The 19,029-nt window shown below is 38.0% G+C and overlaps 1 protein-coding gene across 3 annotated transcripts in view; it reads left to right on the top strand.

The window, feature by feature from the left end:
• Window positions 1-17,260, top strand: part of plxdc2b (plexin domain containing 2b) — a 109,976-nt gene extending 92,716 nt beyond the window's left edge. For 2 of the 3 annotated variants that reach the window (XM_035618887.1, XM_035618889.1), the window contains 5 exons: window positions 26-86; window positions 291-444; window positions 5,954-5,992; window positions 12,054-12,211; window positions 13,685-17,260. In XM_035618887.1, coding sequence (XP_035474780.1) covers window positions 26-86; window positions 291-444; window positions 5,954-5,992; window positions 12,054-12,211; window positions 13,685-13,804 — 532 coding nt within the window. In that variant the 3' untranslated portion in view covers window positions 13,805-17,260. The remainder of the gene's footprint in view (window positions 1-25; window positions 87-290; window positions 445-5,953; window positions 5,993-12,053; window positions 12,212-13,684) is intronic. The other variant, XM_035618888.1, reaches the window with a different exon arrangement.
• The last annotated feature ends 1,769 nt before the right edge of the window (window positions 17,261-19,029 follow it).

Genomic DNA, 19,029 nt, shown 5'->3' with positions numbered 1-19,029 from the left:
AGACAGTTGTTTCCTCTGCCCTCAGATGTTCCAGTGGCTTTGACCGACATCGGCAGGATTGGGTGGACAACAGCTGCCCAGATGAGGTGAGTGATCAACATAAAGATACATGATGACCAGCCATGACCTGAATTTGTCTGACATTGCTTTCATCCAGCTTGCTAATGGTGATAACTTACTAGATGATAAATGCATTTAGTGTACTTGGAGAACCATTTATATATTCCATCACTAATTTTTTTTTCTTGGAAAGAGTGCACACAGCCATTAAAACATGTGTCATCTTTCAGACCAAGGACAAGATGTGCGACATAATTGATACCACCTACCTCTACCCCTTCACCACCACTGTTGTGGCCAAAACAACAGCCGGGAGCAAAGATGCCACTGCAAACAGGGACAGACCCTCCACCGAACACCCTCCCACCAGTGTCCCCACTGAAGGTAAAGTAGAAAACAGAGCTGAAACAATGCCGCAGCGCACATTGCAGAGCCCAGAACTACTAATAGATACTCTGCTCTGGCACGATGCTAAATGAAGTCCATTTGCTGGAACTGTTCTTTATTGGTATTGATGTGTTTCCTCTTTTACAACGTGAACAACACACGTCTCTTTTGGAGAATGCTTTTCTCTAGTTCTCCACTTAAGATTCATTCCAGATTGCAGGCAATGGAGCAAGTAGCTTCAGCTGTGTTTGGACCAACTTTTAAACAATGCAGAATGAATTAGGAAAACTCTTATAGGTCCAAAATAGATGCACCAACACAAACTTGTGATTATGTAATTTGCTTGCTCGCCATCAATCTTTGTTTCAATAAAACCTACTCCTGAAAATGTCCTTTTCTTGTGAAGAGGCTTTAATTTTTAAGGGCCAAATGTTTAATAGTAAATCAGATTGCTGGATTTTTTTCTCTGTAAGGGGAAAGAGACATTCTGACTGAGACTAAAAGCTGCTTGCTATTCTACAAATTTTTTTTATACTTTCCGAAATATTTGTTTCGCAGTTGCTTTAGTAATTACACATTAACTACCCATTTCCCACTTTTCCTACTCTTCATACTCCTTTAGCTTCTTCATCCAAATTCAAGCCTCCAATCGAGTTTAGTGTCAGCCTTTCAGCAGCCGACCAAGTTATTGCCCTTTTGTATTTGCATCTACACCAGGAACCAAAGCATTTTTTGCTCAGTGCAACACACAGAGACATTGTTGAATTGACCTAATTATCATTACAACAACAGAACTGACGGCATTCAGTGCCAACTTATGATACACTTTAAATAAGTTTAACATGTTAAATTACAGATAGTACCCTGAATTTAAAATAAATATACTTTCAAGTGAGAAATATATTAAATTTGAATAAATTAAATTTGCATACACAAAATAAACAATACTATAAGCAAAATACCATGTTAATTTGTTGATAAAAACTAACTTAAAATTACTTGTGGGCCTTATGCTTTAAAGAGCCAACTGGTATAGTTGAAACAAAAAAAATCTACATATTCAATGTGTCTGAATCTTTTATTATTTTTTGGAAATTGTTTTTTGAACAATGTTTGTCTCCCTGTATAAAAATGGTAAAAAAGAATAAAAAATCCAAAATCAGTCAAAATATGTTTTTAACAGACCGCTTTTATGGTTGATGTATCCCAAGCTAAAATATTTCATGTGTCAGTTGTCATGCTTTTTCCCTTTTTCTTCTCAGTGTTTAGATTTCTCTTCCTAACAGTATTACTCAGTAAAGGTCAGGCAGGCCATACATGATTCACTGCACAATTGATTTCAATTGGTAAAAAGCAGACAGTATATGAAATAAACACGTTGGGTAAATAAAGATAAACATGTCTGTGCAATAAATGGTAAATACATACAAGTGTGAATATCAGGGTAAAAAGTCCTTGTTTAGAATATTAGGGATAATGATAGTGATCTATATATTTCTATATGTTTGGACAACAGTGGAGCTCTGTCACAGAGGAATAAGATATATCAGGCTTTGAATATTTGGCAATACTTGTTAGAATGAGGAATTCATCATGGGTTTGGTCTTTTTATGGGATCTGAAAAATAGAAATTATAGAATATCACCTGACTTAATCATTAAAGAGGGGCTTAATCTCCTTAAGCAATAGCTCACGACAGGCCGTGGTATATGCTTTGAGCTCCGTAGCAACTCCATAGCACTACTCACGTCGTTACTCCCTGAGTCGCGGAGGGATACGGACCTGTGCAAACTGATTCAACGTCATAGTCATAGTATATGATCAATATACCACGGCTATGAACCAATCAGATCGCTTGATTTGAGCTACCTGTTTTATAATTCGATTTAACGCAGTGTTTACCACAAACCTGCTGGGATGAGCTGCTTGACCTTTTTGGCTCTGACTGTAACAAATGGCACAAATGACAGTGAGGCTGAACTGGTTCAAATTGATGCTGTATTTTGTTGATCACTGTGTAATGATTGGTGAGAGAATATATTTATTTGATCAGGGTTGTGATGTTTTGAGGAAAATATTTGCTTTTGATGCATGTGTTGAATGTTTTTGAGTCATATTGGACAGTGTGCTTCTGTCTCAGCCTGTGTTAACTGTTGTAAAAATGTGATTAGGGCAAAATATTTTAAGCAACCAAGAAAATTGATAATAGTTCTCATCAATAGTTCCGAGTACAGATGTGATATATAGTCTACATTTATAAAAAACCTTGTGATGTGTTAAAAGAAGCTGAAATCAGCTGAACTGGAGCAGAAAACCTCCTGCAACATTTTCACAGGCAGATCAGTTGGTCAGAGCAAATAATAAGGCTCGTAATGGGAGGTTTAGGGTCAATCAGTTCTGATCCTGGTGGTAATATCAGATCAATTTTTTTGATGATCTGGTTTAATTAAAAATTATTTGATGTAGTTCACATGCCTTATGTACAGTTCAGGGGAAAACTATTGAGTTTCCATTTTAACATGACAAAATCTTTGTCTTGAATATTGAAATACATAGAATATAAGAAAGTAATCATGTCAATTTAAATAGGATATGATCAAATACCTGACATTGATGCTATGAAATAATTTCCGATTCATAATCATCCTCATGTTCTCCTATAGGGGCTTTGATGGGGATATGTGTGCAATAGTCAGAGCACAAATAGATGCATAATAGTGGTTGTTCAGCGTGTAGCCCTGTTTTTGTCATACAGCCCATCTCTCTATCTCTCCTTGCTCCCCCCCTCGCCTAAGCACTTTGTAAATATTGTTATGAAGCCTACAATAAATCTGTTTATTTACTAAAGATACCAAATAACTTAATATTTTTTAGACTCTTCTGTAATTCCACACTGCTCCGATCTTGTTGGTGTTTGTTTTTTTCCTCCATTGTTGAGCTTTTCAAAGCTTCCTACATCCAGGCCTGGGTTATCCATAATTTCATTTTTACAAAAAGGCATTTACTTCATCTCTAACGGAGGCAATAGCCAACATTTTTTCAAATGCACCTCCATTTTGGGGGCTGTGTTTAAATAGACACTGGCAGTGGGGTCGCTTGATGGACTGCTGTGATGAGGATGGATGCAGTGAGTTTCGAGAGGACTGTGAGAGCTGTCATGCTGTGCAGCAAAACATGACAAGTAGTCTTACAGATCAAGCCAGGGTGTGGGTTGAGGAGCTGCAGAGGAGCAGAGGAATAAAATGTCTTTGGTCTATGTGCGTTAGTATCGAGGAGATCATGGGGTCATGCTGTGGTATTTGTTGTAGCCAACACAGAGAAACTCCTCAGACTGTCAACACGTACAGAGGATCAGTTTTCCGAACATTCACCAACTGCAGGGGTCAAAGGTTGAGTTAGAGTGCAGTCTGGGTGGCTCATGCTCATGCTGGCAACCTGCAGCTGGACGAAAAAGTTAAAATAAAGGAAAAGAGGCAGACCTGACAAGAAAAAATGTATCTCTGTGGTAAGGGATGTTTGAATATAAGAAAACCCAACAAGAAAACTTTAAATCGCTTTTCTCTCTGTTGGCATTCGACTTAACGTCATATGCCTGCTTCAGAAAAGTGTACCCTATACCCTCATGAAACTTATAATATTCAGTTCCAGAGAGTTCTTGATTCAGCTTTATGGTCATTTTACTCTGTGGGGTTGTTGAGCTGTATTGTATTATTGTACTGCCAGGCGTTTCTATTATTATGTCCAACCCATTTATATAAATATGGGTAGACTTAATATGACACACATCCCTGTAGTTTTGGTTCATGGGTAATATCTTCATGGTTGAATGCAAGTATTGTAAGTCGATTTGGACAAAAGCGTCAGCTAAAGTAATGTAATGTCATATTCAATACATCAATGATTGATTCACCTCATCCTGCCTCCATAATATCTCCTGATACTTAACTTATTTTACATTGACTTACGTTTTCTTTTTTTAAGGTTCACTTTAATGATTAATTCTGATTTATTATTTGAGTACAACTCTATTGTTTAACTTGTAAATGTATGTGAAATGAGTCTAAATGGCAGTAAAAGCAATTAAATACAGAAAATTAGGTGCTTTAGATTAGAGAAGAAAACTGGCTATAATTCCTAAGATTACATTATCAAACCCTTATTACAAAGAAATCATTTCGGCTTGATATTTTAGATTTTATCCATAAACATTATTGTGAATAACTCAATCAATCAAAACAATTTTATTTGTATAGTTAATTCAATTTTATTTGTATAGCGCCAAATCACAACATACATTGTCTCAAGGCACTTTACATAGTAAGGTCAATATTACAATATTGCAGAGAAAACCCAACAGTTCCCACAATGACCAAGCACTTGGTGATTGTGGAGGAGAAAAAACTCCCTTTTAACATGAAGAAATCTCTGGCAGAACCGGACTCAGTTGTGGGCGGCCATCTGTCTCGACCGGTTGGGGTGAGGAGAAAATGGGGGAGAGGGGAGAGAAGAGACAAGAGGACAGAAAAGAGAGATAGAAGAGTTGCATAACTGCTGATTTAATCTCTAAGAGACTGATACTTCTAATTACAAAAATAATACTGACACTTATAGATGCAATTATTATTATTATTATTATTATTGTTGTTGTTGTTGTTGTTGTTGTTGTTATTATTATTATAATGACGGATTAGGATCCTGCAGCTCTGGAGTCAGAGATACACTAGGCGAGAAAACACAGACAGAGTTAGTGACATGTAATGTAATCATACAGGGGGAGAGGAGTTGTATAGCAGATGCTTCAATCTCTACCACGAAAATTACAAGAATACTGGTTTGGGTGAGAGAGAAAACGGGAGATAGAGAGAAGAGGTGGGCAGAACGAGGGGTAGTGAAGAGAGAAGGCGGGAGAACAAAGATAGGAGGAGAAAAGAGGAGAGAGGGGGATGCAAAGCCTGGTTCGGGTGGGGGTTGTCATTGGGGTAAGGGGTGGGTTAAATGGTAATTTTCCTTGAGCAACGATTATCATCCGTACTCATGGCCCTCTTTGTAGAGAGTGATTGACTAGACTAAATGTTGTACTATATCTCATTTTATGATTCATTCAGACCCCAAAATTTGGCTGCATTTGCTCTTTTGAAAACTGAATTAGAAAACCAGATCTCTATGTGCTGAATTTGCATAATGTGAGTCCTATGGTGTGTGTAAATGTCTGCTACCCTTCAAAGAAGTGGGTCATGCTACAGTTCCATATTCCATGTGCATAGTTAATGTGTTGAATTATGCATAATGAACCATTATATTCAAAGCATTAATTCTTTCAAAGATTTTAAGTATAGTAAATTTAATGCTGAAAGGAAGATGGTTTGCTAGTGAAAGAAGCTTAATCTCATTTCGGGACCTTCAGGGAATTGTTTATATTATCAGCGCATTGAAGACAAACTACAACGTGAAATACTGATTGCTATGTGTGATGCTCATGTCTCTTTCTTTCTTTGTCTCCTTTTAGATGATACAAAGATCGCACTGCATCTAAGAGACAGCCAGGGTAAGTCCCTGTCTTTCACTGCTGTGTGTGTGTGTGTGTGTGTGTGTGTGTGTGTGTGTGTGTGTGTGTGTGTGTGTGTGTGTGTGTGTGTGTGTGTGTGTGTGTGTGTGTGTGTGTGTGTGTGTGTGTGTGTGTGTGTGTGTGTGTGTGTGTGTGTGTGTGTGTGATATTTTTGGAGGATGTATGGTTCAATCGGCTCATGCACTACATTGCTTAACTATCCTCTGTGGGTTGTAGCAATGAATTGCAGGGCCTAGAATTGTGTGAGGAAAGGCAGGGAGAGTAAACATTTTACACAGGTAAAAGTCTTAAAGGCAACATACTGAAAAGCCACTAATTTTTGCTCAGATACATATATCTGACAGAGGAAAAAAAGTTACCTGGACAAATCAGTAAAACATACCCGTGGTCTTTTAATGCCAACAAGTATTAATGCAAAACTACAAATTATACATATTTCTCAAATTGTAGGAGAGAAGGAAACTTAATGCTGTCAATGCAGCTTTTTTTTGTATGTTTATGTAGACAGAATTTATTTGTGCAAGATTGTAGTAAAAAAATCTCGAATTAAAACCTTGTGTAAATTGGTTCTTACACTGACACATTGAAAGCTCCAGAACAACTGTTGAGTGGACTCCACACAGCTAGAATGGTTTGATTGTTACTATAATAAATTTTCTGTTTATTGCCTGGTGGGCCTTTGCATGAAATCTTTTGCTGTTGCTCCATAATGGAAAAATAAAAGGGGGCTGTGATCTTCTACAATAATATGCAGCTATAATTTCAAAAATGTTTTAAGGTCCAATTTGTTTTGAGTGAAACAATTGAGTGAAACACATACATAATGAATTCTGATGCACTATATCAACAGTCACAAGACATTATAGATGTTGCCTATAATGAATTATAAATTCAAGTATCTTATGGATGCTTTTGAGTAGTTATAAACGAGAGGTTGACTGATGGGTTTATAATTAAGCAATAGCTCACGACAGGCCGTGGTATATGCTCATTATACCACAGTTAAGGGGCGTCGTTCAGCCGACCCCCTTAAACGTGGTATAATGAGGGTATATCACAGACTGGCGTGAGCTATTGCTTTTATAAAATGGTTATAACTATGGCAAAGTGAAAGTAATAGACACACTACAATTTTTTTTTAGTTGGACAAAAAAGGATTTTTTTAACAAATACAAAAAAGTAGTCCCTCCTGGCTGCCTGCACAGTGCACAGCTTTTGCCTTGCAACACACTGAAGCGCTCCTAAGTAAGAAAGCTACGAGACGGGAGCTGGGTTCGCCGGTAATTTAAGTTCGCAGGCGTGGCCCACGGCACCATTCAAGCTGACCGTGTGCTTTGAGCTCTGGTAAGTTTCCTCAACTTCACTCCGTAGCTACTCCATAGCGCTACTCACGTCCACTCACGTCCACTCACGTTGATCCTTCCTGAGTCTCCTGAGTGATACGGACCAGTGCAAACTGATTCGACGTAATAGCCATGGTATATGCTCAATATACCATGGCTATGAACCAATCAGATCGCTTGATTTGAGCTACCCGTTTTACAATACATTATGACTACCTATACACAACAATCCACTGTAGTAAGGACTCATAGTACGCTATAATACTCTATGCAGTATCATAGGTCCTCATTGTATGCGTTAAGTAATGTGAAGTACATATTCATGTATTAATAATGAATCATGCTTCATTATAATGTTTCACTGTTGGTGCTAAGTAAAGTGTAGTTCTTTTGCATACATTCAAAAAAAGCTGCATCATAAGTGATTATTTTACAAGATGGAAAAATGCAGAGAATTACAAGGAAAAAATGTATCCACTTTAGGAATGGAACCTCAAGATCTAAAAACTACATATGTTTGAAGCAATAAAAAGACGAAATACATTTAGTCAAACTTTATTTGTAAAAATAAGGCATGTGTAACACACTAAATGAAGACACTTTCCATCCAGGTGTCAGATGATTTTGATATGCTGAAAATACAACAAGAAAGACATACAAAGGAATATAGCGCCCGCCACTCACATAATAAAGCAGCTAGCTATTTTGTACAAATAAAGTTTGACTAAATGTATTTCGTCTTTTTATTGCTTTGAGCATATCATGTCGTTTTTACATCTCGGCGTTCCATTCCTAAAGCGGATCCATTTTACTTTTAATTTTCTGCATTTTGCAGCTTAGTTTTTTTTGAATGTATGCAAAAGCACTACACTTTACTTAGCACCAACAATGAAACATTATAATGAAGCATGAATCATTATTGATGCATGAATATGTACTTCACTTTACTTAACGCATACAATGAAGACCTAAGATACTGCATAGAGTATTATAGTGTACTATGAGTCCTTACTACAGTGGATTGTTGAGGTGTGTATTGGTTGTCATAATGTATTAGAAACCCATCAGTCAACCTCTCGTTTATAACTAGTCAAACGCATCCATAAGACACTTGAATTTATAATTAATTATAGGCAACATCTATAATGTCTTGTGACTGTTGATATAGTACATCATAATGCATTATGTGTGTTTATGAGGACAGTTATAAAACATTATGAATGCATTATAATGCACTATGAATGCTGTCCTAATGCACTATAGATATGGGCTTCATAGAAAGTGTTACCGCGTTAATAACAACAAGAGTATAGTAATAGGCTGGAAAATGCTAATATGTTGGAAAATGCCTAGATATGAGTGAGTTAACAAGTAGTAACACATTTTGGAGCATTCCTATATTTCCATTAATTTGTGTTTTACCTTATATAGTATTGTGTATATAAATATGAATATAGTTTTACCAGAAAATAATGTTGTTTATTAAAGCTGCAAGCAAGAAAATCAAATTGAATCTATATTGATTTGACAGATGAATGAAAATGCCACAAAGTATAGCCTAACATTCACAGTTTCAGTGTTTTTAGTTCTATAAAGCAACAACATGCTTCCATCAATCACATGTTATTTGTATAGCCCATATTCTCAAATCACAATTTGCCTCATAGAGCTTCCATGATTTCCAATCAGTTATTTTGAGATCGCTGCCCAAATGTTTGATTTGGGCGGCAATCTGCCAGAGAGGAACTGGAAATCTGTAGCTTCCATCACAGTTTCATCACACAAACGCTGCATGTATCCCATCTTTTGAGCACTCTTGCAGCACCTGGCACCATGATGATATCGCATCAGTTTTTCAACACATACCTGGAAATAACCTTATTCAAGGTGAATTGTAATTGTGAGGAAGTCACTAGGATTATCATACTCAGAGTAGAAAACATACACAGCATGAATTATCCAATTCAAATATGACACATTGCATTTCAGCACAAAGTTCGGCACATTTGGGTATTTATGCAAACTGAGTTGATCAGACAGGGATTAGAGTTTTAAAATGTGTCTGCTTTTATACCAGTCTACCTTTAGATGATCTAGGATGTGTTCCAACCATTCAACATGTTTAACTCTCATATCAGACAATTATACTACATTGTCCTTTGACCTCCACCGTAGTAAGAAATGCAGAGGGGATTACAGCTGCTTTGATAAGAAGCAGGGGGTTCGAACCACAGAGTGTCTACTCAACCCCACCACTGTTTAGCATGTATTTACAGAGAGTCTGAGTTATAGTAGGTCTGCTCAGTTTGTGTTGTTAGCTTCCTAAAACCCATTAGCCAAGTGAGAGAACAGCTGTACAGCTATGACACTAAAGTGCTGAGAAAGAAAAGTTTGTCTGGTCTTTTTGTTCTCTCCCAAAAGCTCTAATGGATTTTGTTGCTTTCTAAGAGCTCTGCTTCCCATTATTGTTTACCCAGTCTCCTCGGGTCACAAGGTCAAAGCCAATGGAATAAAAACTTCAGGGCAATTTGCTGAAGACATGTTTTTAGATAAGTTGAGTTTCATCAACCCACTATGCCCCAATAAAAATTATATTTTTAGGCCTCTCTGCTGTCTCACTGGTTCAAATGTGCCACATAGAAGAGTCAAGGTGAAACTAGCTCCTGCAGGATTATAGAGAGACCCTCTTGCCTTCCACTGGTTATTTAGCTGCTGGACTGTTGAGTGCTCATTCAGTTTCATTCCCCCTGCTGACCTACTAACAGCACAGAATAACAGCACGTCACATTGTTTGTGCTTCCAGCTGACCAATAGATGACTCATGGACTCTGTAGCTCTGACAGATAAACACAGGAAAAATGCCTTGCTGAGAAAAGGGAAATATTGTGAGGGCTATTGTGAAAATGCTTTATCAACACAAACTGGTTTTCATTCAGTCTGATTATGCATGGATGTAATCAGTTATTTTTTAGATATTTTTTATATTAAACAAAGTAAGTAAGTAAGTGCAACAAATAATCCATATATTGAACTTTTTAAAAAAATTTCAGCGTGTGTCGAGGCTGCACTGACAGAACCACACACACACTGGACAGATTTTATGACCACTCGGTTATTGTCTGTGCTGGAAATCAATGAGGCGGGGAGCCAGGGGAGTGGCTGGTTGGCTGACAAGCTCAGCAGCGGCTACAGCTGCTAATTAAAGGCAGGGAGGAGTCTAGGGATAGGTTGTCAGGGGGGCATAGAATCTGCAGCCCAATGAATAGATTTTGCCAAACCTGCTATGAATCTTTGCAAGATAAGCTATGAGAGCAGAATCCATTCTGTTTGTTATATGATTACTTCATTAACCCTTCCCTGCTATGATGTGTTTCTCTGCTGGGATGTATCAACACTGTGGACAGTTTCTTTTTGTATTGTTCTTCTAGTCTTACTCTATGCTTTTTTCTGGCTAACAAATTGCAGGTGAAAATGTTCTTGGTTGTGTGTGTGTGTGTGTGTGTGTGTGTGTGTGTGTGTGTGTGTGTGTGTGTGTGTGTGTGTGTGTGTTTGTGTGTGCGCGTTTGTGCGTGCGTGCGTGCATGTTTTTCCTGAAATTGTGGCTCCAGAGATTGAAACAGAGATTACCAACAGGTTACAGAACAATTTCTCATCTTCAAAAGAACTCTCAACACCTGCTGGGTGGCTCCAATGTGAATCTGAGAAAGTGCTTTAAAGACGAGTGTTGATTTCCAAGGTTCACTGAAGGACAGGCTTATTATGTAGTCACAACATACAGCCTCTTTAGTTAGCAGTGCCATGACTGGAGGCTACAATAGGACACTATTTCATCATCTTTTGGCCTGTGTCCTCCTCCTATCACAACCATACACCGTTAACCTTGGAGTAGGATTACTTCTTTTTCAGGAGAGATCTGCTCATGAATACCTAAACAGGCAGAACGGTAAATGGTAAATGGACTGTATTCTGTATTTCTAGTCATATAGACCACTCAAAGCGCTTTACAGGAAAGTCACATTCACCCATTCACACACATTCATACAGCTCTGCTATTTACCACGCATTTTTCTGTCATATTCATACACATTCATACACTGTCGGAAGAGCCATCAGAGGCAAGTTAGGGTTAAGTGTCTTGCCCAAGGACACAAAGGCATGTGGACTGGTGGAAGCTGGCCAACCTTCGGGTTGGTGGACGAACGACTCTACGTCCTGACAGAGTTCTAAAGACTCCATTTCAATCTGAACCTTAAATGTTCTCTTAAATTGAAGGAAATGTCTTAAAGACACAACAGCCCTATTAAATCCATTGAAAATGAACTTGTCTCAAACATACATGACAGGTTACATGGCAGAATTTAGCATAGACATGTCAATATTTATGTTGTTAAATCAAATATATATATGTTTTTTTCAATGTGGTGACATTTAGCAAAACTTTGTCAACAATTATGCCCATTTTAACGAGTATTGGTCCATGTGAGACAGCAGGGTATTGCTGAATGATGAGTGCCCCCTGCTGGTCAAACACTGAAACAGCATGAGAAAATATCAGTATTTTTAACTAAACCACTACCCAATATTGTGTTCTTATGTTTTAAAGTTTTTAAACATATAAGACAGTCTCTCTCCTTCTGTACATGAGGCTGTGACATGTCATTTTATGGGGGGGTTTTCTTCTCCTTTGGTGTTGCCAGCTGACAGTGCTATAGGTAGGATGCCAGGTACACACCCTCTCCACACTGGTTTGATCCTCGGGATCCTGCTGGTGATGCTCATCATGGTTGCTGGTGTGCTGGTCACGGTCTACATCTACCATCACCCCACCTCTGCTGCCAGCCTTTTCCTCATCGAGGTGTGTAGTGACACTACCCTATGACCTGATAGGATGTTTGACCTTGGAAAAATAAAATTACTGATCAAGCTAGGTCATTCTTGATCTTATTACCATCTCTTTCCAGGGTTAAGAATGAACTTTAGATTTCAACTTTTAAGCTTATAAGTGACATATTATGCTCTTATGCATGTTCATACTTTTAATTTGGGTTACCACTTGAAAAGGTTTACACGCCCTTATGTTCAGAAAAGGTACCAGTGTTCTCATACTGCCCAAATCCTGCAGCTCCTCTTTTCACCCTGTCTAAAAGGCCTGGATTTCATTTAGCTCTCCCTCCCGATAAATCCCAGTCTGCTCTGATTGGCCAGCTGGTCCAGTCTGTTGTTATTGGTCATCCGATTTCAAATTGTGTAGGAAATGTCATGCCCCTTTATCAGAGAAGTGGAGTTTCTCACATTTCAGGCAGGATTACCCCAAGTGTCCAATTGTGACATCAGAGGGGGAGAGAAATCTGAACCAGCTGTTCAGAGCCATGCTGGGGGGTCTTGCCATCTCACAAAAAAACAACAGGGTGGTCTTTTTTAACAGTTTGTTGGCCGGCAGTCTCCACAGATACACAAATTCATGTGCACAAACACTGACAATAGATTTTTGCATAATGTCACCTTTAAATGAATGAGATGCAAACGTCGACTATTCTTTGACAAATGGTCATCTTCTGTGGATGATAGACCTTATGGTGAAACTATTAAGGCGCTTATCTCAACAATATTTTTGAGAAACATAAGAAACAATTTATAGACCCATAGGCTGATGATAGGAAGTAAGTTTGTGCTTCAAGATGATGGATCCTCTGCAAAATTATATATTGAATGATTAATTATGCAATCACTCTCTGAAATTTTGGAAACTAAATCCTATATATATCCTTTTTTTGCTAGGGGAAAAGATATTCACAGTTCAGTCTGACCACCTACATCAGTGGTTAAAAAAAAAAAATCTTAATGCAAACAGTCCTCATTTGCCAGAATATGGTTAGGAATGTTAACAAGCTCCATTTAGTTGTAAGAAGACAAATTTCTCAAGCATTCAGAAATTCCAGTGAAATAGTTAAAACAAAAAAAAGCCTGTGCTCTAATATATTTAGCTGAGTGTATAATAACACCATTTGCACAAAGAGTTGTCTCTGGACAGAGCTCGTGAATTTCATACATGAATCATAAATATGCATTAGGGTTTTCAGAGGGGTGCAGTCTCAACACAGTGTCAATTCATCCTCCGACAGTTTAGACTTGTTTTTATAAGGAAGACACATTGTGTTTGTGTATAACATTTGTGTTTGTTAACTGAGCTGAGCTTTGCCAAAAATGTTCTTTCTAGCTACCTGCAGATTACAGATAGACTTCAGCCATGACTTTTAACCTTAATGACACTTTGACCATCATCATAAACTCTGTCCTCACTAACGTCCCCTCCTGCACTCTCTTGCAGAGACGCCCGAGCAGGTGGCCAGCCATGAAGTTCCGGCGGGGGTCAGGTCACCCAGCCTACACAGAAGTGGAACCGGTGGGACAGGAAAAGGAGGGCTTCATCGAGTCTGAGCAGTGCTGAGGGAGGAGGGGATGTCTGCATCTCTGCAGCCCCCCTTCCTGTGCTAGCCCTCCTCTCTCCTGCTCCACAGGGACTTCTCACCAGGAACCTCCAGGATGTGCTTATCGTCAGAGGAGCTCGGTGTACACTATGACTCGTTAAGACTGTCATACTGGCCCATTGAGTGCTAAATGAGACAGGATAGCAGCTGTCAATATGGGGAAGTGAGAAAACCCTGAAAACTGATTCCAGACAAACGCATTGTTCAGCTTCTTCTAGAAGGGCATTGACTTGCTGGGGACAGAGGGAGGGAACAGCAATGACATCACCAACTAAGTCAGCATTGGTTTAGAGTATCTGCAGCTGCTGTCAGGTTGCCATGGAGGGATTGTACAGCCTGACTGCCTAGACTGCTACTGTTGTGTCTGAGGAGCAGAGTGAATTATACAATATATATTTTCAGAAACAATACAGAGTATGTGAACAGAGGGGAGGGTTACACAGTATAGGCCTTTGTATATCCATCTGGTTTTCTCTTTTCTTTTTTTCTGTATAGGCCGTCAGTATTGCTTTTCAATATAGCAACAGTCTCAATTGACTTTCCCACTGCCAGCTCTGCAAAGATGCAGCGGCTGTGCGTCATGAATTGAACTGAACTCCTGTCACTGCGATCGATCCCACCTCGAAGTAAAGCTCTGAACATTCAGCATTGTGTCGAATTAGCTTGTAATGTTTGGCTGTTTCATTTTCTGAAAATTAAGTGTAAGATGTTTGTTTGTTCAATGAGAATATATCAGTGAGGAATTTTTTTAAGTGGGTGATGGGCACACTATCCTTGTCTCTATTTCAAATGGTTGTTTCATTGATACCATTTTAGCAGTTTTTCTTTTTTTTGGGGGCGGGGGGGGGGTCCATTACTGCCGTGTCATTTTTTCCCTGACTAGGGTTTGCACATTTTTTTCTATGCACATTTTTTTTCTCATTTGACATGTGGTACAAATGCAAAATTGAAAGACAGGCGCTTGTGAGTGTGAATATATTTTCTAAAATGTAAATGGATCCTGTGTGCGTGTGTATGAATGCAGAAGAGAGTAGTTTACACTAGAGACTGTATATCCACCTGCTTTGTGGGTGCATATGTTTGAGCTGGCTCTGCACACTTGGTTCTTTTTGATTTGAATCTAAGTTATCTGGATAAAGTTTGTGTGAGCCAGAAAACACACTGGTGTGGTTGGAGTTTTTTCTTGATTTTACATTGTAATTTCCATTATGTTGCCAGCATAACTAGTTCTGTGTCCATGTTTAACAATTATGATGTAACCATACAGTACATAAATGTATACAACAAGGCCAAAACATTTGCAGATTCAGGTATTTTATGGAAAATATTTGTAGTATAGAAGTTATAGTACTGACTAACTTTTTATGAGTGGCCTTTTTTTCTGTACTTTTTTTTTAACCTAAATGTGAAAACTTTTATAATCATTTCTGTCACAAATCAAAACACAAGGCCTCTGACAAATTCAAACACTAATTTCTACAGTTAAATATTATTTTCAAAAACGAAAATCGTGTTTTACACCAACGATTCCAGACTCATTTTACTGACGCTATCTATATCCTGGAATTCTACTGTAAAATTAAACGTGCAATATTACACCTGTTCAGTATGACACTGAAAATGCACCTGGTTTTATTTTTTTAATCTTATTTTATTCATACCTTGCCACCGTCACATTGAGACCAAAGACTAATCAGCCTCAGTGGCCCCACAGCGCCTTCTCATTACCCAGCATACCACCATACAGATCATACTAGTTAATGGTGTGTGTGGTGGTGTACAGGTTATCTTATTGTGTTTCGCTGCCACTGTCGTTTCTCTAAACCCCTCCCACAAACAGTGATTGTCCAATCAGCTTTTGTGCGTGTTATTAGTTACTACTGTAACACAACTTGATGAGTGTCAAAAAAAATTCATTGCAAATGTTTGAAAAATGTTGTTTAAAAAACTTTGCAAAAAAAAAATTTCCCTAAATTACTACCTAGGTTTGCTAATCCTTTTTAACGTGCAATGAATATTTTATATACAAAACATCTGATAAGAAAAGGGTTTTATTCAGAAAATACCATCAGAGCTGGGTAAGTTCTTGTTAAACCGAATACGCATGAAACAGCAGGAACAAACCACGGCTATCTTACTAGAGTTAGAGATACATTTGCCACACAAAATGGTTTGTTTCCCCCCTCAAGCCTTTTTGCAGTATTCATGTTTCTGATAAGTTTGGTTTTGATTGGTTATTTGATGTAAACAGGGGAGTGAAGCATCATGATTGACAGCTGAAACTGTATTTGTATCATGTATCATCGGGACCTTGATATGACTTCTGCAGACTCCAAATTATGTCAAAATTGCAAGATGGCGGCGGCACCCGCAAGTGGAGTTGTGCTGTACATTTACAGTCTATGGTCTGAAATCAATGAGCCATTGTTTGAAAAAAATATCAAAAAGAATTAAGTGGTAAATCTGCCGCCATTGTAATTATCAACTTCACATGTGATGTACATTAGAGAATGGAAAGCTTGACAAGCATAGCAACAGTAACTAAGGAGGTGTGACTTAACTAGAGGCCATTTAAATCCTCTAAATATACTGTCATTGACATATTAGCTACACACCCAAAGAGACACAAGAGTCACCATGTATGAATACCAAATCAATGACTCACTGACTACATTAATTCATCAAACATGTCTATTTGTCATAACTAAAGTTCCGTTCTAGTCTCACTGGTGTCGGCCTGAGAATACAAACGTCTGTTATTAAATCTTATTCTGTGACTCCTCATAAATTCCTTCAAGTATCCAGGAGAGAGCGGGGTTAAGTTTAACAGGCTAATGTGGCTTCTCCGTGCCTACAGAGTTTTTATATTATTTTGCGAGATCGAACCCTGTGGAAAAAGGCTCTTTGCGTTTGCTTGGGACATCGGCTTGTTGTACGCTGCCACCTGGAACTGCAAGTGTTATTGCTACTCTCAAAATGCAGTGAGAGAAAGTAGCTGATTTGATTGTATCAAGCACCGAAGACACTTAAGTTCATATAACAGGAGGTTTTCTCACAGCGAAACCTTTGTTTGCTTTACTGGACTTGGCCACAAGTCCACTAAAGGCCATCCACTTTCTTTCCTAACATGATATTTTAGATGATGACAAGCGGCATAGTGTTGTTGTTGAGATAGGTAACTGCTGTGTGCTGTTTTTTTTCTCTGACCTAAGAGTTGGATTGAATAACGATTGCCAGAGCTGAATGTGAAGATTTGGACTTTTTTTCCCAGCTGTGACCTTTTTCTGATGTTATCATGGCACTCCATAGCACACAGTAAGACTCAAAATCACACCGTATCATGGCTGTCTGTTATTTCTGTAATTACTGTTGTTTTGATTACATTTAAGGTAGTAAACAATGTTGTTAAAAAGTCACTCTTGTGTAAAACTGCCTGTGTGAGTGTGATAACTTAATGTGATAACAAAATAGTAACAGAAACAATGAGCAGCCAGGAAATTATTAATTTGAAAAAGAATGCAAAAAATAAATAAAAGAGAAACTTAAATAGGATCTTGGCACAGATTAAGCCAAGGTTTGAGATGAACTTCTTGTGGCAGGGCTCATACTGGTTGTGAGTTGGTGTAACTTTGGCCTTTTCTGTTTAAAATACCCTCATTATATCATCCATCTAAGTGCAGAAAGGGAGCATGGCAGAGAACATGGCTTTTGTAGTGTTTTCCTGAAGCTCGAGGAGATAAAGCTTCCACAGCAGTCCTGAGCTCTACAGTAGTAGAATAAAGTAAAATGTCAAGAATAAATTTGAAATGTCGAGATTTAAGTCAAAATTACAAGTTTATATCAAACTACTAACATCAGACTGCCTCCACAAAATGCATTGTATAGATAAATTGAAGAAATGTTTCTTTAGAATCTGTATTAGTAACAAGGATATTCTCTTTTAGCAAACGGTATAGTAAGGTAGGTAGGTAGGAGTCGACTTTATTACCCACATTTCAACTTTATTCCTGAAATGCAAAAATCCAAATTAAAATATTCCCCTTTTTTAGTTTGACTTTATATTCAACATTTCAATTTTATTCTCGAGATTTTTACTTCATTGTTGGCATTCCAACTTTATTCTCAAAATGCAAAATGCAAAACAAAATCTTCCTCCTCTCATTTTTTTCTCATGCCTTGCAGAGCTTGCAGATCTCGTGAAAGAGTATGAGACAAGGCTGGTTCAGTAGAATGGAGGACACAAAGAGCATCAAACTTGTGTAATGCTTGTCACTAGTAATACAACTCAAAGATGGAGTCAGGAAGTACTGAAGTGTGCTACATAAACACAACCGCTACACATTTAGTCTATAAACAATTATAGTGGGTGTTAATATTGCACACCTGCACCAGCTAGTAAATTCACAAATCAACTTCATGAATGTGGCCAAGGTCATACTAGTGATGTGAATCATTCTGCTGCTCATGTAAACACTTCCACCATCTATATGACCTGATACCTTACTGCCACCTAGTGGTCACATTAGTATGTGACATTGGTACATGAGTTTAAGTTTTACTACTTTATTTCCTTCTAAATGCAAATGTGAGGACTTATTGGTTTTCTTTGATGATTAATAGATCCATCAAGAAAATAATCTGAAGATTAATAATTAATGAAAATAATTTCTATTGATCTTTATGGTCATCTATACTATTTACAGTACAACAATAATTTTGAACCAATTAAAGCTTAATTCAACAAATTAAAATTATTCAACCAATTAAAGAGGCATGCTTGACAGAGCAAATCTTAATTTTTCAATTATTTAAAGAACAGGCTCCAGAGTTACAGTGGGTCGAAATATACATTTATTTGGACCTAACAAGAAAACAAAACAAAAAAATTAATGCAGTATTTGTTAAAATAAAGCCAGTCAATTTTCATCACAAATCTAAACCGTGTCGGTCAATAAGACCTGTCACAGGCCGACAACGGATACAGCCAGGAATGGCAACATCTCTTGGCTTTGTTCATTAATTTCTTAAAAGTAACCTGATTCACATGCTGGACTGAGATCCCTGCAGCACAGGAGGCATATGTAACAGGGTCGACCCAAGGGGCAAGGTCATTAAAGTGAATAAATTCCCACTGCAAACAAACAGCTACAAAATGGGATTATTCAGAGCACTTTCTCATTGAAGG

Source organism: Scophthalmus maximus, chromosome 21 (genome assembly GCF_022379125.1).
Source record: "Scophthalmus maximus strain ysfricsl-2021 chromosome 21, ASM2237912v1, whole genome shotgun sequence".
NCBI lineage: Eukaryota > Metazoa > Chordata > Actinopteri > Pleuronectiformes > Scophthalmidae > Scophthalmus > Scophthalmus maximus.
The sequence above is the reverse complement of the archived record's forward strand: the minus strand, read 5'-3'. Positions and strand labels throughout refer to the sequence as shown.